At 41.7% G+C, this 26881-nt stretch overlaps 1 protein-coding gene across 2 annotated transcripts in view; it reads left to right on the top strand.

The window, feature by feature from the left end:
• Positions 1–26881, top strand: part of phf21b (PHD finger protein 21B) — an 88146-nt gene that overhangs the window by 36108 nt on the left and 25157 nt on the right. For both annotated transcript variants that reach the window (XM_082509712.1, XM_082509711.1), the window contains exon 2: positions 9106–9150. In XM_082509712.1, coding sequence (XP_082365838.1) covers positions 9106–9150 — 45 coding nt within the window. The remainder of the gene's footprint in view (positions 1–9105; positions 9151–26881) is intronic.

Here is a 26881-nt window from a genome sequence, read left to right as displayed (position 1 = left end):
GGTTGAAACATGCTAATGTTTAGCAGGAGTGATTTAACAATAAACACTGAGTGCAAATCAGGCTCTGGCAAAGACTTTAGAACGCCGTGTGCCACATAAAATCGTTTCGAGGTCAGTAAACACAACCAGAATTCATACATAATGCACACGGGATTATAAGGGGCACTGTCGATTTTCAGAAAAATCAAAGGATTGATTTTAAGTGTGCCGTATTTCCCAAAAAACATGGTAATAATGAGGGTCCGCTAGCATGCTCTACCAAAAATAGTGCTTTGTTGTGTATCTGACGGACAAAAGCTAAACCAGTTCCACACCACTGAAGTTGCAGCATTTTTACAAACCAATTCTGGTTCATCCGTTTGATTCAACGATCCGCTTTCGCCCTTCTCATTCTCCGCCATGCTTTTTCTGCCATGTGCGCATGAAAACAAAGGCACTGCGCATGTGTGTTTACCCATATTCTATCGCGCTATTTCATTTTCTTATCGTTGCCCAACATTATACCGGTGTTACCATGAACGGTATAATATGGCCCAGCCCTAGGAAAACCCCTAAAACAGTCTAAATCAAGGAATCTTACTCACCAAAGAAACCATTGGACAAACATTTAAACGCTATCATGGTGCAGCTGCTTATGTAATTCAGACTGAAAACTGGAGGTGGAAGACCAGAAGCAAAGTTTTTAAAAAGTTAAAGAAATCATTTGAAGATTATGAGGGTCAGAGCACCTTCGACTGATGAGGCTAGTTCACGATGTACGCTAAGTATTTTTTTTAAAAGATTTGTTTGTTGATCCTGGTCCTAATGAATCCTGCTTTAGATTCTACACGTGCTAATTGAAGGAGAAGCTTGTTTGCTTTCTGGGTATTTGTATTGTATTCTCTGCAGATTTAGACAAACTGTCTCATGGCATAAACAGTGAAGTGTTTGATCCCCTCCCTGCGTCACTTCATTCTTCAGAAATGTTTCAGGAAGCAGTGAACAGCACACATCCACTGATGTGTGGCAGTAACAGCATCCAGGTGTTTCTTCCTCCATCACAGATAACATGGTCAGCGTGGTGTCCCTCCTCGGCGATGATGTACAGTTCAGTCTGTCGAGGCTGTAATGGATTTTGAGTCCCTACATGGCCGACTTCTCTCTCACATGTGCAGCAGCAGAGAGAAAAGACAATTTCATTTACCTGCTTCTAATGAAAAGGCAATTTGTTGTGTGATAGCATGAAGATGGAGTGGGACGCCGGCGTCGTCATCCCTGCAGGTTCGGAGGAGAAATGAATGGCAGTGTGTCATCTGCAGCTCCCAGAGGCAAACTGAGAGGCAACGCCACGTCTGCCCCTCCATAAACTCAATCAGTTTCTGTACAGCGACCTGCTAGACACCAGCTATCAACAGCCCCCTCTCAGCACTCGCGTCCGGGGTTTGATGCATGATGGCAAAAACTGGAAGCGGATGGAAACTATAGCAGCAGCTGAAAAGCAGAAAGATATTTTAAAAGCCTCCTGCTATGAGTGACCACTTAGACCCAGGTAAAATGCAGGCAGGATTCAGCGTCTTAATGGATTCTTTCTTTATTCTAATGTGCTCGAAGTTGTTCCACCTGCCATCTTTTTTGTTCATTTGAAAGGTAAAAGCCCAACAAGTGGTTTATTTTTTAGCCACATGCAGAGTTTATAGCACTATTTCAAACTGTTACTGCAGTGTTAAAAGCCAGCGCTTCCTTTTCCTTGTCCTTGGCCTGATGGGAATCTAAAACCTCAAAAAAGACCACATTGACTCATCTCTTTAAGTCAAACATGGACATGTTTTGCAGAGGGTAAAATCCATTTTGGACTTTATGGACTGTAACATGTCACGTCATTTGGTTGGCCTGGCATCACCTGATAAATGTTCAAATCCAAATGGCACCATAAGTGCCTCTGGACACAGCTGTGTAGACCTGCAAACAGATCAGTGACACCTGCAATGTAGTGCTGAGCACTGGCACTCTGCTGCACAGTCGTTGCATCAAACCCATCTCGGGTTAGATAAAAAAATGATAAAACAGCCGAGGCTGTGTAGAAATGTTTGAAACAAAATGGAACAGAAATAAAACCTCAACTCTCAGATTCATCTCATTTCTGGACATGAATGCCAAATCCAGTTCTTTCAGTCTTAGGCTGCTGTGATAGACAGCCTAATCTTTCACATAATATTGAGTTGAATTTCTTTATAATTTGAGCAATCTGAAGGAGGCCCTGGGTTGAGCCTTGGGGAACTCCAGCTGCAGTTTAAAACAGTTTATAAGTTGTGAAAAATCTTTCTATTTTTAGCTGATAAATAATCCCAAAAGACTGTAACTATATTTTAATAGTCTGAGTTAGGGGTGGGCGGTATAAACGGTATACGGTATAAACGATATAAATTTGGCCAACGGCAGAGATTTTGACCATACCGCTCTACCGCAACAGCACATGTTGATGGTGTCATTAAGCTGCGTCTGTTTTGGTTGGAAGCATTGCAGCGGCTGCAAACAACATCATCTGCAAATTATGCCGGGCGACAGTAATAGCAAAGAGACGAAGCAGTTTTGGAATATGGGGAAAGCCAAAAACTGCGCATTCTCCACTTCCGTACCATTGATTCATTAATACTGAATTCTCTCGCAGTAGATTATCTCAGTTGTTCTCCCAACTGAAGTTTGGTCCGTTTACAGCATCCTGCCATGCGATTGCATTTGTCCCTAACCACCAGGAATCCTCACGTTAACTTTTATCGAGTGGAAAAAAGTTAGTGTTCATCTTTCAGCTACACTGTGCTAATGTTATGCTAACGTAGCTGTTTTTCTAGCGACACATAGCACATCATTATATACCAGCTAGCCCAACTTCAGTAACCCTACAAACGTCACTGCTGTTTAATTTTCACTGTTTTAATTTTCTGTCTTCATTTATGTTGTAAGTGATAGCAGAGCTATACGTTTTAATTTTTTCAGGAATCTCTCAGAACATGCTATATCATGTTTAGGTGAAAACTAGCGAGCTAACTTCTAACTCTGTTGAATTTAATGTTTTCGTGGGTGCCTGGATGTTAAACTTAATTGTTACACCTGGTAAAGCAGCAACGCTGATCATTTTATTAAAGATGAAATAATTTAGACAGTTTTTAACTCTCAGTGATGCCGCAGTGTTCGTTTGACTTTGGGACCTGAAGACGACAGAGTTTAGGACCCAGATTACTTCGCGAGGCTTCTGACTACAGCAGCTGTAATGCTCCGGCAGTCCATCAAGCTTTGCGCCTTCATAGCTTGCCAAAGTCTTACTAAAACATTTTTTGATGAATTTTTGAGCGCTGTTTACCACATAAAATCGGTTCGAGGTCAGTAAGCACAACCAGAATTCATACATAAGGCACACCGTCGATTTTAAGTGTGCCCTATAGTGTGTAAACTACGTTATACAGAATAAAAGAATATATCACAATATATATCGTTACCGCACATGCTTCAAATTATACCGTGATATGGATTTTAGGCCATATAGTCCAGCCCTAATCTGAGTAGTATTTGTACCTATGTGGCATCTTAGCTGAATAGGGAGATTCATAAATCCACTTTTAACCACCTTATTGAGACCTCAGTCACTCAGGCTTGTTGGTGATCTGGCAACCACTGGTTGCTGTCGGTAATGTATGCGCGGCTGCTGGAAGTTGCTAGATGAAATCGGTTGCAAAGGGTGCTGCCAATAACTTCCCTGTGATTGCTTTGGTTGCCAGCAGGTCACCACAGTTTGCATGAAAGATGCTAGCTTGTCTGCAAACTGGAAATGGAGAACGTTTACCTTCACCATAAAAGTCATGACTCATGGCTGCAAACAGCACATTTTAAAACAAAAACACTCTGGTGTCTGGTTTATGTCACACTTTTTGTTTCCTGATGGAGAATACACATTTTGGTGACCTGAGTTTGCTGGGGTGGGGGGTGACTGAACAATCTCTAGGCCTGTGTGAGTCATTTAGCTGTTATCTAAGCAGAAAATAAGAAACCAAAGACATAATAATAACCTTTCAAAATTACAAGCTAGTTCTTCACATCTTCTCCACATTCCTCATATAAAAAAGCTTTAACACACACTTTGATAACAGGAACCCCAGGGGTGAGATTAATGTGCCTATTAGGAAAGTGAAGGCAATGCCATGACTGTTTTTCAGCTGTGAGAGGTTGTACTGGGAATGTCGGCTGATATAAAAGAACTCTGATTTTGTGTATTTATAACCTGTAAAACTAGTAAATAATGGGCTTTACTGGTTAGTCACAGCTTGGAGGGCCTTGCTGCTTTCCTCCCAGCACTGCTGTAAATATAAAATCTGATTTCTCTAAAACTTGTCAGAGCAGCTGGCAAATGGAGCTTCCAGGAGCTTCGATTAATTAACATGTAGAAACTGTGTCCACAGGCGTCCTCACTGAAGCTCCAGCAGTCATTTTCTGTAACTAAGTGGCTCTTTCTCCTGCTGGAGCTGCGAACATACGAAAGCCACGCCGCTAATTGAACACCGGCATGTCGGAGCATGTTTCAGCTTCATGCTGCAGTCAGCTGCTCCAGGGACAAGGCCCCCTTCATCACCTCCTCCTCGTCTCTGAGCCCCAGCCTCCTCACACCTCCTCTAGTCCTCAGATAGTTACCTACTGTCTCCTCTGATTGGCCTCTCCAACACCTCAGTCAGCATCGTGAATCCATCTTCGGGCTCGCCTGCCCGGGCCTGCTGCACTCCGAACGTGAGGAACATCTCCAGGTCTGCTTTTTTACAAAATCAGCTTCAGAGATTTGTGGGCTCATTCCGCCGTTCCATGAAGATCAGTGTGTGTTTTTTTTTTCTCCCCCCGTCAACAAAAAGCTCAGAATTTAATTTTATCTGTGGACTTGAACATTTTATACTTTTTCTTTCTTTTGAAGTTTCTGGTTTTAATTTCACTGAGACTAACATGTACAGACTGTTTTACATCAGTTTAAAAACAAGTTTATTTACTTCATTAAATTAAAGTTAGTTTTGTATCGCTATCAAGGCCTCACTTTGCCTGATCTGGAACCTGCTAACATCAACCAGTTAATTAAGCACCCCTAAACGTACTGTTTGGTTAAATAGAACCTCTTTTTTACCTGTTTGTAACACTTTTAGAACCTAAAGGTATCGGTTATGTTAAGATACTTTAAATGTCACTACTATTATAGAGTCATTTAATCATGGCCATTGAAACAGTCACAGCTGTATAACTTCATACATTGTAAACCAGCTGCATTTGTCCGCGTGAGAAATTAAAGCCAGCATCACTAGAGCAGCGCTACCTCGTGCATCTCACCTTTAAACCACCAACTTTAACATCATTGTTGTCACCTGGTACCCGATAACCATGACAACGTTAAATCAGTCTTATTTTAGCATGACCAGCATTTATTCAGTGATGATTCAGGCATCGTGTTGCCCTCTGGGTTATTTGTGATTTTGGGTTTTGGACTGAACTGGACAGCAGGGCGCTGGGAAGAAGACGATAAGGCAGCGGGACAGGTGGCCATCATTTCCCACGAGGCTTTGCGGCGGCGGCTTTGAGAGATGAAGCCTGTCACAGTTAGCCAAACAGCGCTAATGCTCTCCCCAGAAAGCCTCCAAACGCTAACAGGAAAGCAGAGCCGGCTGTGTTTGTGTGCATTTTGAACAGATGCTCTGGCTGTAAATATGGGGGGTGAGGAGGAGGGGAGGAGGGGGTGCCATTTGTTTTCATTTTGTTGCATTCGGGGGGAGGAGGGAAGAAAACAGCCATTCAGATTCAGCGGGTCTTCTGAATGAGCCTGCAAACCAAATATTAGTGTGTGAGCACACACACACACACACACACACACACACACACACACACACACACACACACACACACACACAGCATTTTCATAGTATTTTGTTTTTTGGCCTTTCATGGAGAAACTGCAGCTTTGCAGTTTGTGCTGCTTGTTCATATTTTTGGGGGATGGTCTCGATCGTGTTTCTGAGCATCTCCTGCGCTGGATGAAGCTCTTATCTTTTTAAAGTGCTGCAGTTCTTTCTCCCTTGGTTTTTAGAGCAGTCTCTTCAGCTTTTTATGTGCTCTTCATATGTTCATGTGTCAAGTTTGTAAAAACTCTCAGTGTATCTACAGCCAGTGGGCTCACGGTGTCCTGGCGTTCTCAGCTGACTTCATGTGGATATGAAGCTGAGGATCAAGAACACAGCAGCAGATTAATTATTGACCCCCTGCTGTGGATGAGGTCAGAGGTTCTCTGTGCTGAAGTTTCCATTTTCAGCGCCATGTGATGGTGTTTGTCTCTGCCGTTCAGGACCCTCAACATAGACCCTCAACCTCTGTCTCCTTGTCCTAATGTGTTCATTTTAGCCTAACCACAGCTCTGTAGCTAGCCACCAGGTAGCACACTATTATAAGACAGCAAGCCTGACTTCACCAGCCCTCCAAACAACACTGCTGTTTAGTTTTTTACGCTTTGTTTTCTTCCAAAGTTACTCCACAGCGGTGTGTTTTAGAAATACTATTGTCAGAAGTATCTCTGCAGGTAAACGTCAGTTCACACAGGACCTTGTGAACACCCTGAGATGATGGACAATATGAAAAATATAACACAAGTGAACCATCCGTGTCTGGTTTTGTTGCAGATAATGTGTGGTTATCTCTGGTGTTTGTGGGCGCGCCATGTTTTGAATGAACTAGACTGTCTTGATGCATAATAAAGATGGGTGAAGCCACCATGAAGTCACCTTTGCAACTTTAATAGGAGAGCCAGCGTTCAGCATGTACGCTGATGATACTGTTCTGTATATGGAAAATAATAACCATTGTGACATCACACATTGACTTTTGGACTCAACATTCAAAGGTCCACCTGCCACTCAAATAGGCCACGCCCCTTATAAGGCAAACTTTAAGCCATAGTAGAATTGAAACAGGTGTGGTATGAAACAGTTATGAAGGGTACAGTTATCGATAAAGGATAAACCACTTTCTTTATCAGGCTGTAAACATGTTTAAGTTTTAACATGGGAGTCTATGGGGACTGACTTACTGTTGGAGCCTCTGCTGGAAGTCAGAGGAGGTGCAATTTGTGGTACCAGCTGATCAAACCTGCTCTCTGCTCTTTGTGCCTCTAACAAGTCAACAGAGGAAAGCATTTTAGGTGGTGTAGCATTAACCCCAGTAACAGTGGAGATCAAGCAGAAGCTCCGTCCTCTTGCTCTGCGCTAGTGCTGCTGTGGTGGTCAGGGTCTCCCTTGGCGACCACCCCTCTGCAGACTGAGTCTGGCTTCAGACGCAGCAGCAGTGAATGAGTTTGCGTTGTAAAGTGTAAACGAGGCAGACGTGGTGGGTCGTTGGGCTGTGCAGTGCGGTACTCTCTTTCTCTCTGACGTCCTCGCTGCAGCTGATTTGGAAACTATCAGCGCTCGGCTTGTAAATTTCCCCAGTGTGAAAAGCAATGCATACAGAATGAATCCGCCTCTATTTATCTATCTGACTATCCTCACACGCCTGTACACGCTTGCCGCGCGGCAGCCTAACGCCGGCCTACTGCGGGGAGGTAAAGAAATAAATAAAGCCTGTGCGCAGCTTCAGTTTTTCCGCTCGGCTCCCCAGACGTTTCTACACCTATCCGTTAGATTACAGATGACAAATAGACCCAGATCCTCCTCTGCCGACTGCGTCGGCCCAGCTGTGACGGCATTTCGTCCTCCTGAGGTTTCACCGGCGGCTGTTAGTGTTTGTTAAAGAGCGGGGCGGGTGAGGAGGGAGGAAGTTTGCAGCAGAGACACCAAAACCAGCCGCCGATAAATCATTTTGTTCCTCGATTAACCTCGAGGACCTCACTCTGCAGCTACTGCATGTTATTACAAGTGTTTTCCAGCTGAGTGCGTCTTCACTGATTTATGCAATATTTCATTTACAGTTTCTGAGTCGGCGCTCTGCAGCATCTCAGTTTGTGTGCAGGGACAAATCTCAGCGGAGAAAAAAATCACTTATTTAAACTGATTTCTTTTCTGTTTGAAAAATGTCTGTGAGTCCTTTTCATCGACCGAATATTTGTGTTTGTGAGACCCTCATCTATCAGCTCGTGTAGGTTTCTCTGACTCTGAGTCTGAGGTGAAGCTTCAGGCGTGGTCCATCAGCACATGTCAGTCACATCGAGTAGAAACATGACGGTTCAGCCTGCAGGTGGGGGGCAGGCTGACATAACATGGACTCATGTACTGTATTCAAGATCAAATCTGCTCATTTGCTTGTCTCTTTCATTTCCTGGGCTGTGTGTGTGGCCCTGGGCCCAGAACACCCATTGGATAGTCAGATTCAGGAGGAGGAGGAGGTGCTCTGATCGTGAGAAGAGTCTCTCTCACCAGCCTGATCAGGCTACCTGTAGGGAAAGAGGAGGCAAGAAGGGCCTGCTGCTAACCGGTTAGCAGCACCTAAAATGTTCATGAATAGTAAAAACGAACCAAGCTTCATCCTCTGATGCAGGTCTATGTTTTTAAGGTGGTTTTCAGAAAAATGTTTAATTTCTAACTGAGGTTTTGATTTTTTTTTTTTTTGGTCCATTTTAAATCAGTCGCCCGTCTGCCAGCATTCCTGCACTTTCATAGATGTGTCTGTGTTTGCTTCCTGTGTCTGAGTCACTCTGAGATTGAGCGGGTGATGATGACTTCAGTTTGTTGCAGAAAATCCCAGTTAACCTCGTTAACCAACCTCACAGCTGGTTTAATCTGCAGTTATTGGAACATAAGTTCTGACCTGGTTCTGTGAGAGGTTCATGTCGATATCTCGTGTGCTTCGGAAGCTCCTCAGGATCAAAACTGCTGTAAAAACGATTACAAGGCATCAACTTGTATTTTCAGCTATCAAGTGATAGCTGAAAATACTCACAATATGAAGATTAAATTCAGCGTGGCTTCATCAGATATAACAGTTACTGTCATCACTTCAAGATGCTTAGGTGTGCTTGTGTAAAGTCGTGAAAAATAATCTGACCTTTGACCTTTGCAAAGTTGTTTGAAATGACATGAAATCATAGTTCTACTCACGTTTCTTTCTCCTTTTTCTTTGCAGAATCAGACGTTGTGCAAAGGCCTCAATGAACTTCAGAACGGACAGGTAGGTCACATGATGGTGTCTCTAGAGGTGTGCATTCACCTGAACAAGCTCCTCCCACCTCCTCTCTCACTGCTCCTGCTGTAAGTCTGCTTCTTCACCCTGCGGCTCATCTTTGTCCTCTGAGGAGAAACCAGTGAAAATAAAATGCTTCGGCCACATTTCACTGCCAGAGCTGCCGCAGGTGGAGCTGACTTCATGGATGATGTGGATGTGTCGGCGGTGGTTGGTTTGAAGTTGTGGTGTAGTGTAATTGGGCGGTGTGATCTGTGACGTGAGTCCGAGGGTCTCCGGGATGATGTCCTAACTTTCTCTGAAGTTTGTTGATTTTTCCTGCCATTGATAAAAGGCGACAGGAGCTGAAACACGGCCGTAACCGTTTCCTTTGTTGCGCTCGCCGGTGCCGGTGATGCTGAGCGTTTGTGACGGCAGCGAGATGGCTGAGGAATGTGAACAGGCTGAGAGGATGCTTCCAGAGAGCAGAGACAAAAGGAGGAGAGAATAAGAGCTGGAGATTCATTACACGTCAGTTTAATTTCAGAGCTGCGATTCATTACGCGCTGGAAGTCGATTTGGCCGCTCGTTGCGGCGGTTTCTGCAGGCCCTCCCATTTATTTGGTCTCTCAGAGGCGAGCAGGCGGACGAAAGAGAACAAACCTAATTAAGGCCAACCCTGTGATGGGTGGATAATTGTTGTGAGGCATCAGTGTGTGTAATTGAGGCTGAATTTGTTTTACAGGTTGTAAATGTGCGTTTTCCCCCTTTGGATGGTTACTGCAGGACTCGTACACATTTGAACGGTGTCCAATCACCGCCACAGGTGACCGTGGAAGGTCATTAAAGCAGTTTCTTGAAAACCTTCACTCAAGGGGCGCCCACAAAAAATAATCTGTGCTTTCTGCAGAAACACAAACACAGAGTTTACTCCAGCTATTTTTTTCTGTGGTTAAAGACTCTGATTGGCTCCCTCGGTCCTCCCCCAGCCAAATAAATGAAGAGTGCAGCGTGGAACACCTTCCCTTGTTACCTCCCCGAGGTATAATTAGACACAGCCAGAGAGGGAGATCAATTCTGAACATCATAATACGACTCAGAGTGAAGCTGTTAAATGATCCTCAGGAGACCTGCTGGAGCTGCTGCAGTGTTTAACAGCCAGCCAGCATCAAGGGAGGCCACGCTCGCTTAATTCCCTCCAAACAGAGACGAGGACGTGTGCCTCCGACCTCCAGTCACCTGTTTCATCTGCACACTCAACCACAGACTGTATACAAAAGATGGTCATAGACAGCGTGACATCACCCACTTATGTGGACTCCATTTTGAAGCTTCAGTGTTAACGTACAGGCTGCCATTTTATTATTTTTTTGGACAAGTGGGTGGAGTTATCAGCTTACGCTTGCTAACAGAAACTCCCAGTGCTCAGTAACCTGCAGTTCCTCAAACGGCCACTAGAAGCTCCAGCAGTGAGTCATTATTATATTATTATTATCTTTGTCACCTGGGCCATCCTTTTATACAGTTTATAATGCCATCTTTGAATACTAGAAAATAAAATCCTAGTTTCACATACATGTATAACCAGCACATATCACCCCCTGCTGGTGTATCCCTGTGCTGCACAGTACAGCATGATTTGCTTTCACAGTGCTGTGAGCTGTGAGCAGACAGGGGAAGTTTTCTGTTTTTCAACCTTACAAGTTGCGATTAATTACAATGAAATGACATTTATCATGATGTCGTCTTATTTTTAGATATTTCAACAATCTAAATATTTTCCGATGTTTCTGCAGCAAATCTACCAAATGTTCAAACTAGGTGTTTGTTCAGATTTAGTCTGGGGTAAGAGGGGATGAAAACCAGCCTGACTGTGAGGAGCTTGCTGAAAGGAAGCACCGGATCATTGATATACTCTGGTGTTAAACACAGAATTCACTCAAACGTGTCTCCAGTTTTAAAATATTGTTGTTTTTTTGTCGTTGTTTTTTTTAACTTTTTGCATTTAATGATTAAAAAGCTCGAGTTAACATTGAAAGTGTTTAGAATAGATAAAGGCTCGTTTCTTGATAAAATATAATGCCCACACTCGGCCACATCACTCGGTAAAATTGCTTGGGCGCCGAAGGGTGAAGTGAGCCTTCTCCAGAAAGCTCTGATTGTTCCTTATTGGAGGCTTTTTATCGGACTTGGCAAAGCAGGCAGCCCCCTCTCCTTCTTCTTCTTCTTCCTTTTTTCTTGCCTCTCCGACTGTGACGGTGTTCAGGACTGTGTATTTGCTTTGGGTTGGCGGGTAAATGTTGACACGGTGGCTCTGAATGAAAGCTTTTCCTCGCTGCTGAGAGAACAGAGGACTTTTGGAAGGTAGTTTGAGGCCTCCCATCATCATTTTCTCCCCACACCTGTCCCACTCACGCCGCTGCCATCAGCTGAACTGGTTCTGACCTGCTCTTCCTGTCACTGCAGCCTCTCTGCAGACTCCATCACGTCTCACAGATCTGCCTAAACTACTTCCCTCTCCGACTCAATCATTCGCTCCATCCAGCCCATTATGGCGCCTTTAACAAGCGGCCGAGCCACTGAAGCCCCCCCCCCCTTTTCCTGCTCATCCACAATCACTTCAAATTAGATTGGCGAGTCAATAGAAGAGTCAATATTTAATTTGCTCATAGCAGGTGGTGATTCAGGCGGAGACATGGAGGATCCACCTTGAGGACGCCATCCTTCACATGAAGTGCGACGAACTGATAAAATGTTCTGAAAGAGGGGGAAAAAAGGAAGTCATGTTTTTGCCTGGAGATGATACCTTACAAAGGCTTCAGGGGAGTCGACTGTAATTGCCTAATGTTGACTGTCAAGTAGGGCTGCCAGGATTAGTCGACTAGTCACGATTACGTCCACTATCAAAATCGTCGCTGACTTATTTAGTAGTCGATGCGTCATTTGAAGCTTTGTATGATCCCAAAAGAAGCAGGAATAAGTAGTAGGATTTAAGAGTTTAATAACGGACTGAAACAGAAGATGGCAGCACTGCATGTACAAGGATGCCAGCTGCCGTTAAACCCCGAAGAAGAAGAAGAAGCAACTCCGGTATCGTAGCCGTGTCCAAATTCAGGAACCGCATCCTCCTGTGCCTGCATTTGTAGGCCAATTACGTTACGATGAAGACTCCGACAAATGCGCCCTTCATTTCCCCAGATTTGAAGGATGGGTCGGGTGTATACTTCGTGGCCCAACCTATCCCAGAATTCATAGCGCAGCACAGCTCAGTTTCCAACAATGGCGGCAGCTAGTTAGAGGGAACAGTGAATAAGAGTAATATTAAAACTAAGTTGCGCGCGTGCACAATTGCGCACTGCTGGGACGGTCTCTGTGGACAGAAAAAGAATCAAACCTGAATTGAAATTAAAATCAATTTTTTGCAGTGTTGGTCAGTAAGTGACTGGCTGCTCCCGTATGGGATTAGAACGATGCCACCTTATCCATAGTCCAGCCAATAATGCCATTCACATTCGTATATAAGCAGCTAATCAACGTTGCTGACAGGCTATGACAGCATCCTTATGTGCCGACACCGGTGTTTTAGCTAGCAAAGGGGCGTGGCTGATGTGGAGAGAAGCCACGTTAATGACAATGTGGACAACCTTTGGAGATGTGAGCAGGACAGATGGAACAATTGGCGGGAAAAGTGTGGACTTTATACCAGTTTTGAAATTGTGTTGATAGGCCACGAAAACCAGAGTTATGATAAAAATATTTGCAATGTTTGGTTTTCTTCCTGAGCACTATTGTTGTTTATATTTACTGCGAAGAAATGGTAAAAACGGCGTTTTATAAGGAAAACGCTGGAAAGCCCTCTCCGCCTGTGAGGAAAAACAAAACCAAAAAGACCCCACCCTTTCCTATTGGTGGAAAAATGTACCATGTCAACCAATCAAAAAATGATTTGGCAACATGGCATTTAGTTGTTTAGGGAGGGGGGAAGTTTTAGGAGTGACGGCAGTTTTGAGATGTGAGAGATTTGCTACGTTTAGCACAAATCTTGTGTTAGTGTGTAGTGTAGTCAATAGTTTTGTTGTGTGTGTCAGAACAATGAGGCGACTACTGAATGTTACAGGTGTTACAGGAGTGATACACCTCCTGTTGTCAGGCCTGCAGGTATCAGGCTGTTGTTCTCCTTTATCTCATAGTGGACAGAAATTACTTTTTGGAGTGGCACAAATAATTTCAAATTTGATACAGAACAGCTGATTGTTCTGTAAATAGTTTGAAACGTTTATTTTAAAAAATGCCTTGGCTGCATTTTTAGGTAAACAGCTGCAAAAAACTTTGTTTGCATAACTCAGTTACTTTTTTGAAGAAGTAACTATATAATTATTGCCCAACATTGGTCATTATTTACTGTATTTTGCAGACAGAGAGTTACAGGACTCTCTCCCAGACCACAGACTCATAATACAAGTCAGAGCTTTATAAAAAAAAAAGAAAAAAAAAGAAAGTTGTGTTTTCAAAATTGGAGTTCAAGTTATTTTTACTTCCAATAGTGTTAACATACTACACAGGTCATGAACAAGATTTCTTTTACATTTTCATTGTAAGTGGGCTAAATCAGTTAATTAAAAGTAGTGTAACATAAATGTAAACGCTGTAATTTGATTATTTTAATAAACCATGTAACTTGGATGGATTTGATGCTGGCGTGACCACAGTGCACACGTCTGATGTTGCTCACAGTGGTCCAAGAGATCGCTCAGGAAGTTCGTGTGTTCGCTCAGACACATGAAAAATTAGAGGGAACATTGCTCTTATTACTTTTTCTGGGTCACAAAATAAAGGTTTAACATATTTTCAGGCGAGAATGAAGCTGTGTAAACTTCAAATATCTGCTCAGTTTATCAAGACACCACATATTTTTAAAAGCGCGCTGATGTTTTCAGAGACGTCTGTTACCCACTAGCTCGATAGCTAGCCGGGGTTAAAGGCTCACTAGAGCACCGTGAGAGCACCGGACTCCCGGCAAATCGTTTTCAAACCCACCGCCGTCTTTCGCTACTCAGGTTAAACATGATATATAAGTCACTTAGATAACTTTAAAATGTTATTGTTTGGCTTTTTTTTTAGTATTTTATTTGTTCCTGAGTAAATCGGTTTGGCTGAGATTAAAGTTATAGTTTTTACACAGCTGAATAAACGTCAAGCAGACAACTGATTATCAGAAGTGTGAGAATCTCGAGAATAAACTCCGGTGTCCTGTTATATTTTAGATAGCAAGGAGTTTATTAAACTTCACCAAAACAATCTGCAAATTTCATTAAAATTTAATAAACTATCATCCTGTCTTTATTTTTAGTTAGCACACACCTTAAACACTTAAAGCTGTAAGCTAATGATAGTTATATAATAGCAGGTGCTGCTGGTGCAATAAGCTGTACGTTTTACGTCCAGTGGATGCATGATCTGATTAGTCGACTAATCGCAAAAATAATCGGTGCAAGTCGACTATCAAAATAATTGTTTGTGGCAGCCCTACTGTCGAGTCACCTTTTTTGGAGCCTCAGTGAGGTTAGCTTCCATCGACTGTAGGGGTGATTTGCTTTTGGACTTAGTTTTACAGACAGTCGCCTCGCCTCGCCGTGGCGACCATCCTTCCTCGGGTACTACAGAACTCGCACACAGTGGTTGGCCAGTGGTCAGCCAGCGGGCTTCATTCAAACTGCTCAAGTGATGTCATATTTGCCTTTTACAAGCGGTAACCTGTAAAACAGCTTTAAGGCTTTATGACCTCCACAAGGAATTCTGACTTATATTTATAACTGATTCTTACATGTGTGGTGTGTGTTATCATCATATAGTAGGTAGAGTAAAATGAAGAGTAAGTAAAGAGTTAAAATAATGTGTCACATTTGACCTCTGACCTCTCCCTCAAGGTCAATAGATTTATCTGAAGGTGAAGGTGATAACAAAGCTACATAGAACTGTTTAAAGGTGTTTTTAATGTTTGTACTGACAACACATGGGCATATAGAGAATCGCATATAATAATAGGTTAGAGTCACATTTGACCTTTGACCTTTTCACGTCTGCCTTTCTTTTAAGTCAACACCAAAATGTGTTACATCTTTAAAGCCAGTGTTGTCCAGAGAAAGGGAAATAAACTGTAGTGTAACATTATATAATAATATCTGGTATTTACAAATCAATATCTCTTATGCAGGACTTACTCCTACATGTCTGTGTAATCAAAGTAAACATCTGTCATGTACTCTTAACTAGTTTTTCCTGTACTACTAAAACTTAGAGTACATTTAAAAGAACAGCTGCTTTGCTGTAGCTTAGCGCTCTCTTCTTGGTTTTGACTGGTTTAAACTGAACTCTGTTTGGTCTTGTAGTGACCTTTGACCTTTCTTTATTTTGGCTGTTTGTCTGACCTTTTCTTATGTCTTCTGCAGATGATAGTATTGTAGTATGTTTATCTTCTCCTGCTTGGAAGTTACTAAATCACTTGGTTTGTCTGACTCAATAGTTTGTATATCTTTTCAAAATAAAAGCTTTTCACCATTGTCTGTAGACAGAAACATTTTATTTTAAAAACCAGCAGGATTTTCATTAGAAGTACACCAGCTTATATATGTAATGGCATTTGTTCTCTGACAGTTGATGTTCTACCACAGCTAAATAACAGGCAGTAACAAGTCCGTGGTTGTCTGTGGTTTGGAGGAATAGTTAGTTTATTTCTCTCTGAATCAGAAAACATCTCTAACTAATAACTTGTGCCTCTACAATGATGAACGCTCTCATGTGTGGGTGTTTGAAAGGCAGTCAACAGAGGCTCAACATCTGGTCAAAGGCTGAGAGCCTCACACACCACTGAAACGCATACTTTTGGCTCTGAAGCTAAGTTGCTTAAAGGTGATTTTGTGAACAAAGATAAACCACCAGAGAAACACCTGTCAGGTGCACAGGAAGGAGGAGGTGCCTCTTCACGGCTGAGTGGGTAACGAGGTCTTCTTCTTTTCGTCCAGCCTTCATCTCTGCTCCTCTGTCACTGAGTTTAATTACACACCGTACGCCGAGGCTGCCCCCAGCGTTTGGTTTACCGCTGTCGCTGCTCGGACACAACGCTACATTTACATCAACCCCGCACTCCGAGCAACTGTCCTCATATCTGTCCTGAGCACGTGTTGGCACAGAGCGCGCTCAGTCGGGCGTCACTGGCTCCAGGTCTTAGCTGTAAGATGTGGTTAAATGAACAAAGACCGAGGTGAGCTGCATAAATGCATATTTACATGGCGAAACCCTCAAGTCGCTGTTTTCAAAGTTTTTTCTTTTTTAATGAACTAAGTGGAGAATTACTCTTTGTGCTGGGCTCAAAACATCCAACTGGAATCCATAACAACTGATGAGTCTGGACTAGTTTCAGTCCGAGTTAGGGTCTGGTTTTAGTCTATTTTTGGCTGGTTTTGGACTGGTTTAATTGGTGTTAGTCGCTGGTTTAAATCCCATCTATAAAGGAACAGACTCATAGTCAGATGCTTCTGTAAGGATGGGGTGTTTTGGGCGTAAACCTGATGCAGGTTCTGGATGTCCTGAGTTATGTCCTGGTGCTCGATGGAGCAGATGAACCAGAGTAAAACAGAATGTGGAAAGAAAGCTGAGAGCAAACATAGATCCAGTTGTTAGTGTGCACTTCACATCACAGCAGGGACTGATGCAGTGCACTCCCGTCACCCCCCTCATAAGCATCACCCAGGCCCCTCCCATGCATGGCGGACTGTGTTAGGATGTTTCCTCTCTGTTTCTGCAGGGCGGTGGGGGACAAAGAGAGAAGCCCGTCCTTCCCTTTGTCCCCTCGGAGCCCCCTTGGCGACTGCAGGAAGTTCTCAGATGTCTGCAGAGATGCACTGAGAGTCTGTTAACAGCAGATGTTCAGATATTACAGCACTCCGTTTACACAGGGCACTTCATCCAGACCTTTGAGTGAATGCACAGGAAGAAGTGTGTGCATTTCAGGGCTAGAGTGTTAACATCTTTTCTCCTCTCTGATGACCCACATTTCTGGAAAAATCACAAAGCTGCAGGTTTGTGGCAGCTCTGGCCGTAAAACTTTATCAAGACATTTAAGTAAAAACTTTTATTGTGTTTTTGTACTAATCCCTATCACAAGTTTCCACTCTGTCAGATCTTTTTTTTCATAATGATCTTAATTGTGATTTCAGTCTTTTTTGCACTTTTTTTATGATTTCCTGTAATGTTTACGGTATAACTCCAGTTTTTTTGATGTGATGTGTTCAAAAATGTTTTTAGGGTTGGTTTTGATGGATTGGGTTGTGGAGTGGTTTCACTCTGGTTTAGGGCTCTGTTAGTGGCTTCTTTTTATTGCAGGTTGTTAGTGTGTTTCAGGGGCAGGGTTTGTGCTGGTTATGGCCTTGTTTAAAACTTTGATTTGTTCAGATTTGAGTTTGGTACTGAATTTGAGCTGATTTGTTCCAGTCCTGGACTGGTTTTAGTCTAGTTTTAAGCACTGGTTTGCAGCATCATAGACGTTTTTCTCTGTCCTCTGGTGATGTGATCTAAACTGATGCTGAGGTCTGGAAGCTTATGCTTCTCTTAAAGAGGGCTCCTTGTATTTGGACTTGTTGTCATGTTCCAGTGTTTTCTTATCAGACTACACTGTAGTGCTAAAAACCCCTTTTTGGAAAATGTAAAAATCCAAAAAGTGGTTATGTTAGATCTGTATAATGGTCATAATGGTTAGATCTTTTTCTGTGGAAAATAAAAATTTTCATGTTCCCAAAAAGGAGCCAGAGTCCTTCAGATTGCAAAGTTAAAAAAAGAGTTTCACAGTTTGTGCCCACTTTTTTTTTTTTTAAACCTTTTTCCATCTCATCAGGAACAAAAACGAGTGACTTCATGGTTTTAGAATAAACTTTGGGTTTTTTTATGTGTGTGTCCCTGGTGGCTGTGAGCAGTGCTGCTCCTCCAGAGTCTTTTGGTTTGTCGAGCTGAGGCTTCGTCTCAGCTTTTTGTGAAGTGTGTCTCTGTGTGCTTGCTGCTCTTTGTGGCTGCATCTGTCTGCCTCTATTGTTTGCAGGAGTCCATCTGCTGGCCTCCAGTTTGCCCCTCCTCCCTCGCCTCAGACAACCAACACCCTCTAGCCTCACCCCTCCTCCTCCTCTTTGCTGGGAAAGCCAGCTGTCCTCCCCTTACTCTCCCCCATTGCTCCATCACCGATGAGCTGAAGAGGCTGCTCAGAAAACTTGGCCTGAGCGCATTCTTATGTTTACGATAATTTCATTTAAAAAGCTTCAGCTGAAATAAATGAATGTGATTAGTCTGGTTCACACAGTCTCAGCACGTAGATGGCATTTATAGTCAGGAAAGGAAAACCAACACATGCAAAATCATATTAAACAAAGGAATATTTCAGCACTTTTCTAAAAGTTATTTTAACACTTCTGCTGGAAGATGCAGAGGTAGATGTGGATATGCTTTGACTTTCATTCAGAAGAGAAGACGGGCCGGGCTGTAAAAAAGTTTGTACACAAATAAAATATCTTCATATTTAATCATGTTTTCCGAGTTTAAGAAACTCTGTTTTCACTGATGATGAATTTCTGAGGTTTTCAGCACCTGCTTACAGTCTTGATGTTGATGTCTGTAAAAATATCCTTAACTCTGTTCACAACTCTTGTGATTTTTCATGTCTGAACCGCTGTCAGTCATGTCCTGCTAATGTCAACTTATGCTATTCCGACATGAGTATTAACTATTTGTGAAGCAGTGTCCTGCTGAATGCATCTTTCTCTAGCAGACATGCCTGTTATTAAACTTTGATAACTTTACTGACTGACTGTATCAGAGCAGAACTGCTGCTTATATTTCTTTTTATTGTCAGTTTATTATGTAGGATCCCAGATGACACACTTTTGCTGCGGTTTCATAAAAATAGTCCAACAACGGGTTGATTGGTCCAAACAGTTTTTCTGCAAATTTAAAAGTAAGATGAATATTTTCAGGGTTTAAATTCTTGGTTTCTACTTTTAATTTTGTTTATTTATGATTTATTATTGTCTTTATTCCTTCCCAGCTAGTTTTGCTTTTTACATTTGGATGCTGGTCTGATTATGAGCTCGTCAGCGGTTTGTCAAGCACTTTTAATTGATGAGACCAGTAATAAACAAACACATGATGATTGATTAGCGAATCATCGCCAGCTTTAGCGAAACCAGATTTGGCCTTTCGCACTAATCTGTGACATTTTAAGATCAGTTGATATATAGATGACCTGAGAAGTGACCGGTAAACTGATCGATAATGAAAACAGTTGTGAATGCTGTCCTGTTGCTGAAGCATTGCGTTTATTCATGGCGATGTTCAGAGCTGTTTCACTGATAGATGAAAACATTAGTCGACTATAAATGCCTTCAGCTTAACGTTGTGAAGTGTGCGGATCAATAATTCAAAATGACAACTGTGAGTATTGATCAGACGGAGCTGTGTGGACAGGGAGCTGCAGAAAGTGAAAGAATCAATGAAAGCGCTGAAAAACAAAAATCCAGTGTTGAATTTGCAGCTTTTGGTGTTTCTGGAAGCCTCACAGCCTGACAGCTGCTGTTTTGTTGCAGTTTTCAAACTGTCCGCTGGTTTTATGGGATGGCATTCATCATTATTCACTTTACTCTCTCTAAACACTAAAAATATGAAAGTAACAACAGATAATGTAATCAAAGGTAGAACATCTACTTTTTCTTTTCTTTTTGTCATTCAAACAATATTGGACAGTCACTTCTCTGCTTTGCATGGATCACCTGACCTGCCTATGAGAACAATTTGACATTTTTTTGTAAGCAAATGGAATTTTTTTTTTAAACACTAAAACAATCATCAAAAAAGGACCACAAGGATGTGACAAAGGTGAACACTTTTCAGGCTCTGAGTAAAATTAAGCAGTGCAAGGATATCTGAGAGAATACATCACATTTCTAAACGTGATTGCTATCCAAATGTACGTCCAATAAATATCTGGCACACATTTATAAACACAATCTAGAAAGGCACCAGACACCAAAGAGCTCCGCCAAAGCCAGTCGTTCATTCTTCTCTATGTGATCTGCAGCCAAGCCAATGATAAAAAAGCTTTTTTCCAAGCAGTTTGGATCCACAACAAAATATAATGGTTTCTTCCCTTTCACAGGCTCAAAATCTCCAACTTTTATCTCATTAGTTTTTATGTAATCGTACAAACCAACAACAACTGAAAATAAAAGCAGCTCATCAGCATAAAGAGAAGTGCAACTTGTGAACTGAAAGCTTCAGTGAACATATTTTTATTTTTCCTCGTATAGGTGCATTTATATCTTAAAAAAAAATCAGCTGTTGGAATTCACTGCAAACAGCAGCGGTATTACATCTAAGAAACAAAATGTAAATCTCATCAGTGCCAGTAACAAACCTGGATAGGAAGGACATCCGGCATAAAGTCTGTGCCAAAACAAACATGAGGATCCATCAGCCAAAGTGTCTGAAGTATAACATAATAGAGAATTTGTGGTTTTAGAACAGGCTGAATAGTAAGGTTTAAAAACATGGTTCATTCAGAAAACCTTTGACAAATTAAATTAACCTTTTAATAAAAAGTCAGAAAACTTTTTATTAACAGTTTTAAGCATTTCAAATAAATAAACCTAAACCAAACATTTTATCAGTTTTCCATTTAAGAAAAAAAAAAGATCAAAGTGCCCTTAAAGCTGTCTGTAATGGTAATGTGATGGAGCAGACCTCAGAAAGAATAAATTCTGTTTTGATCAAACTAACTGAAACCTTATTAGCAATCACTCTAGTATCTTAATTCTGTGATTAGCCTGAAACAATGGGTGGATACTGATGTTTTTGGTGCTCCAGGTTGTACATTATGGATGCTTTTTGGATAGTTTCTAAACTCGTTTTGTCTCAGTAGTTAAAGTCAGTTCTGCAAGTCACAACTACAATACTGTACAATACAATACTATGAAATACTGAGAATTTGAAGTGTACGAGCTCACAAAGCTTAAAGAAGCTCCAGAGTAGTGGATTCGTCTTCAGTTGTCATATTTTCCTCCAGGTGACTTCCAGAGTTTGACTTTTAATTTCTCCAACTCTCGGTCTGTTCTGTGCCATCACAGCAGGAGAGATAAAACCAACAGAAGCTCCTCATTTTGCTCAACAGATGTCCTTAATCCCGTCTAATCCAACATGTTAAACGGTTGTTTTCTCTGCAGCGAGCGCGGGGCGCCGACCCTGGCACTAAAGCTTCCCACAGGCCAGTTGGACTCCCTCAGACTCCCTCTGGTCCTGGTCTAGTGCTCTCATCTCCTCACCACAGTGCCAAGCACAGGCTGAATTAATAAAGTATCTGTTTCTGAGGCCGTATGTGAGCGGGGACAGCTCATAGCAGGAAGAATAACACAACTTTTTAAGTTTCCATCAGGAAAGAACCCTAGGTTAATTTTTTTTTACCTTTTACAAAAACTATATAAAAGATTTGTGATCTGATCAGATATTTTTTTCTGGTCAGTCCCATTATCAGTTTTTCTGATGACTGTGGCAGTGTGAAATAAAGAATAATCAGTGCTCAGGAGTGACCACTTCAGCATTTATGACTTTGAATAAAGTCTGTTTTCTCTGACAACAGCAGAGCGCCGCACTTCATAAATCAGTTCTTTAAATAAATCATCTGCACCTTCAAATTTCAAATCAGTGGCTTTAAAGAACTTTCACTGCCTTTAATTTAGCAGCTCTTACCCTGAAATGACCTGATTCGTTCCTTCAGATTAATAATTTGTGGCATCAAATGACTAAATCGTGGTCTGAAATGACTTCATTTTCACCCTCTTTCCTTCTCTCTCTTCTGCATCAGCTGAGAGCCAAAACACTGAAACTGACTTTCTATGAACTGGGTCAGAACATCAGCACTCTGAAGGGAAACTTGGATATCCATTAAAATATTTTGGGGGATATCACACATGCAATGGGCCAAACATAAATCAAAATAACATTGATGATCTCCATGCTGAGGATTTTAGAGGAACAAAGATCATGATTAGAAAGAATAATTTGTAATTTGGCCTCACAAACACCTGAAACCTGAAACATTTAAAAGTATAAACAAGAATATACGTTGGTGGGATTTTAATAATATAAGCAGCTGTCGATGGATGATTAGTAAAATCAGGCATTCAGATGATAATTCAGAGACTTAACCTCCTAAAATCAAGCTGTGTAACATCCACATGTGTGACTCGTGTTATATAACCAGAGAACAAACAGGAAGTGATGTAAATGCTTTTCAATGGAAATTGATGCAGAAAAGTGGAAAATCATCCTAAAAACCTCCCTCTGTTGTAGTAAATGTGAATAAATAATAAAATAACTGCTGGTGTTTGGTGGCTGTTTGATGACCACGTTATCACCACGTCCAGTGACATTTAAAACGTGACCTGATCACTGAGGTGTGTCAGGAGTGTTTAACCTTGTTCATTAGTCAGCTTTGAGTGTTTTTCTTTTTCTTTTTCCTTGGTGTTTTTCCACTACTCGAGTAGTTTGAGCTCTTCTTTTTAAATCTTGACTAAACAACTAGTACATTAGTTGCTGGGAACATTGTTGCTTTTATTCCACTTTATGTCTGAAGTCTTTTAGGGGAGGCAGCTTCCATCAGTGTAGTTTTCCTTGGTGACTTTTCAGGCTAGTCTTCATTTTTCCTCAGCTGCTCTTCCAAACAGCCCAAATCATGTTGAGAAAAGATTAGATTTTTAACTCCTCAGCGTGAACACGGCCGAGCTCCAGCCCAACCTGCTCATTCAGCCACTAACTGGCCATTTAATCAGCACCAATAACGTCTGCTGCTGCTCTTTCTGCCATTTTTCATCCTCTTATTATCTGCGATTAGGAGAGCAGAGCTGAGATGATCGGTGGACGCAGCAGTGGCTCTATAATTTCTCTCCGGCTCTTCATTTTTTAATATAGAGTTTGACCTTTCAGAGCTATGTGCCGGTTGCCGCCGCTGGTCAATATTCTCAGCTCTCGCTGAAGGTGCGAGCTGTTCGGTTGGCAAATAAATGTCTTCATTAAAGCGACGACCCCGAGCCACATTTCTTCTCAATGACGTTCAGATCGTTTCTGCTTCAGCCTGTGATTTTGTTTGGCCTCCAATAAACGCTGAGGGACGAGGACGGGAGATTAAAGACACTCGGTTTTCACAGGTGAACATTTTCTGAGAAGCTCTGAGGCCTCTGTTCCCACAGGATTCATGTTTCTGGGAGGTGGTGTTCATTTAATTCATCTTTCTTTGTGAAATTAAAAGATCTGGACTGTACAGGAGAAAACAGAAAAGATTTGACATTTTTAGGTTTTTAATAGTTTTAATAATCCAGTTCTAACTGTTTGTACAGACACTGGCTCATTACACACAGGAGCTCCGCTTTTTTTAAAGGCACCTGTGTGACACGCACGAACAAATCCAGGCAAAAGACGGCGCTCAGAGAGAACACCTGTGCTTACCTGCTTACATTACAACAGCACATTAATGAGCTTACAGCTGATGGCCTTTATTGCTTTATGTTGTTGTTTTGGCTCGCAGACAGGCCTGAATGTTGGTGTCAACATGTTTCCAAAAGCCGAGGGAAACCAGTTCCAAAACAGGCCTGTGTGTTACTGCGGTTTATACGCAGATGCAGGAGCCCAGTTTCAGGCCTGCTCCTAGATCTATTATGCAGGAAGCCCAGATTTCCCTTCAGAATAAAAGCTCGCCTGCTGGGCCTTTGTGAGTTCTCAGCTCTCTGGCACAAAATGAGCTTTTATTGAAAAAAAAAAGGCTGAACTTTATGCCTTTTTCAAACCCCGAGATGTCTGAGTCAAATCAAGCTTCTTCTTCTTGAGTTGTTTTGCGTTCCTCTTGTTTCCATTTACATCTCGGACCTCCTGCTGTGATGGAGTGACACGTCTCTATAGCAACATTTCTGTGTGATGCTGCAGGATTGAAACAAAGAGAGAAACCTCCCTTCAGCGTGAAGTCACAGGAGCTGATTTAAGTGGTAATAAGAGCAGGAGGGGTGAGGTTTGATCGTTTACTTTTCATGGAGAGGCGCCGCAGCGAGAACAGCGGGCAGCGTCACAACAGCTTCGATCACGTTTCGGCAAATCACATTAAAAAGAAGTCCCATTTTTATGATCTTCCATTCATGCGAGCGGCTCCGTCACTTCTGAAAAACCCAATTAGCAGAGATGGGCGATTGAAATCTTGGTGAGGGCGGCAGAGAATCTCAGCGGGCTCGGCTCAGTTCTGTCTCTGCGTTGGCATTCAGTCGGTGAAATATCTTCTGGGCACCTTTGCTGAAAAGTTAATTGAGATGATAAACAAATCAGAGTTTGGAGCTGCTGCTGTGATTTCCTGTTTTTTCTCTCCTGAGTAAAAAAAAAAGAGAGAAATCAAAGAGCCGAAGGCAGCAGAAACAGTGATTAGAGCCGCTGCTGCTGATCGATTGAAGAGGTATTGTCACCGTTTCTGTTTGTGTAATTAAAGTTTGTGTCTTTGAGTCCATTTACCGAGTAAACACTTTTGTCTTTCTCTGTAACGAAGCTCGTTAGGGGGCGAAAATCAGCATCACTTAGTATTTAGAAAATAATTCAACTGTTTCTCCAAAGAAGTAAAAGCTCACAGTCAGTTTTTGTTTTTTCCCCTATCACAAAACTGCTGATTACTCAGACTGTATACCAAAGATGGACAAGAACACTCACTGGTTTGTAGACTCCACATTTTGAAGCCTCAACATTGGCTTTTTGGAGCATATATCTTATTATTATTATTATTATTATTATTATTATTATTATTATTAATAATAATAATAATTAATAAATAATAAATAATAAATAATTAAATAATTAATTAATAATAAGATTATTATTATTATTATTAATAATAATTAATTAATAATTAAATAATTAATTAATAATAAGATTATTATTATTATTATTAATAATAATAATCTTATTATTAATAATACTCTCAGATTTTGGTCCACGTTGATATGACAGCATCACACAGCTGCTGCAGATGTGCTGCGACCATCAGAAGATGGTACACTTGCTAAAAAGGGACGGACATGGTTAGCAACAATAATCAGGTAGGCTGTGGTGTTTAAATGATGCTCAGTTGGTACTAAGGCCCAACATCTGCCAAGAGTATATCTCCCCTACCTTTACACCACCAGCAGCCTGAACTGTTGATATAGGTCAAAACTCTGAGCCGACCATGTGAATATTACTGCAGAAATTAAGACTCATCGGAGCAGGAAACATTTTTCCATCTTCTGTTGTCTAGTTTTGTGAGTCTGTGTGTAACCTCAGTTTCCTGTTCTTACTGACAGGAGTGAAATCAGTGTGGTCTTCTGCTGCTGGAGCCCATCTGCTTCAAGGTTCAGAGATGCTGTTCTGCAGATCTTTGTTGTAACGAGAGATTATCCGGGTTACTTTTACCTTCCTATCAGCTCGAGGCAGTCTGACCATTCTCTGACCTCAACAAGATCATTTCTCCCAGACAACTGTGGCTCTTAATGGTTGATGGGGAAATCGAAGCAAATCAGCAAGAAAAAAGTCACTTAAATCATCTTAATTAATCATGCTAATACAGTAATTGGATCTACAGCAGGTTATTTCTCAGGTTTAAATCCAAACTGTAAGGACACATGTGGATTTATTAGGACACGAGTTAACCATTAAGGAAGCTTTTATTTGTCATCAGGTCAGGGGTGATGAAAGGCAATGTCAGAAACAAAGCGATGTAAACAGTAAACAGCTGTTGTCATCTGCAGTTAAACATCTGTGAGGTCTTTAATTACTCATCAGAGTTTTCATTGATCCGCTGGCCAATAAATTGATCGATAGTTTCGGCTCTTCTTGTCGACATTTCCAGCTGTCGGTCAGTGCGGCAGCTTGTCACATTCCAATGGAGTCCGAGTTACATGGGAAAATTAGACTCGGGGTGCGTTTGATTTGCATTTAAATGGATTTATTGTCCACTGACGGTGTGACGGGTGGAGACTGACCACATGATCAGATGAGAGGAAATGAGGAGCTGTGCTGCACGGTTTGGCCGAGCGCCCCGTTCGGCTGCATAATGAACATTTTAATGTGATTGTTATCAGATGGAAGCCAGCGGAGGAGGGTGAGGAGCAGCAATACTGACAGAGCTGAAGCTCTGCTGAAGCTTGGAGTCGTGGTCATTGAGCCTCTGAAGCGCGACTCAGTTTGATTTCATGGATTTTTTTCTGTCTCTTAAAGTTAAAAAGCAAACACTGAACAGCAAGTGGGGACTCTTTCTGATTTCATTTAAAACTACATGAAACAGGTTTAATTACTCGAGTTAACCAGCTGGATTCACTTATTGACCAGCTGATAATTGCTGATGATGCTCAGGAGGAGTGAATAACGTGGAATTATAGACTCTGTAATTGGTCAGCAAAGCCTCAAGCTGAGCATTTGTTTTTTTTGTTTTCTACCATCGCCATTTTAATGTTTTAAAAACAAGATGTGCCGAGTGTTTTAATATTTCCTGCAGCGTATTTTAATGAAGTCAACCAATGTAGAAATCTCTGTTTCATGTTTTAGATTCTTCAGGACATCAGCTTCATTTCAACTGCCTTAAAGTCAAAATAATTAGAGTAACTCCTGAAACATCATTTCTGACTTCAGGGTGATGAAGCTGAGA

Source organism: Aulonocara stuartgranti, assembly GCF_965226115.1.
Source record: "Aulonocara stuartgranti genome assembly, chromosome: 17".
Lineage (NCBI taxonomy): Eukaryota > Metazoa > Chordata > Actinopteri > Cichliformes > Cichlidae > Aulonocara > Aulonocara stuartgranti.
The sequence above is the reverse complement of the archived record's forward strand: the minus strand, read 5'-3'. Positions and strand labels throughout refer to the sequence as shown.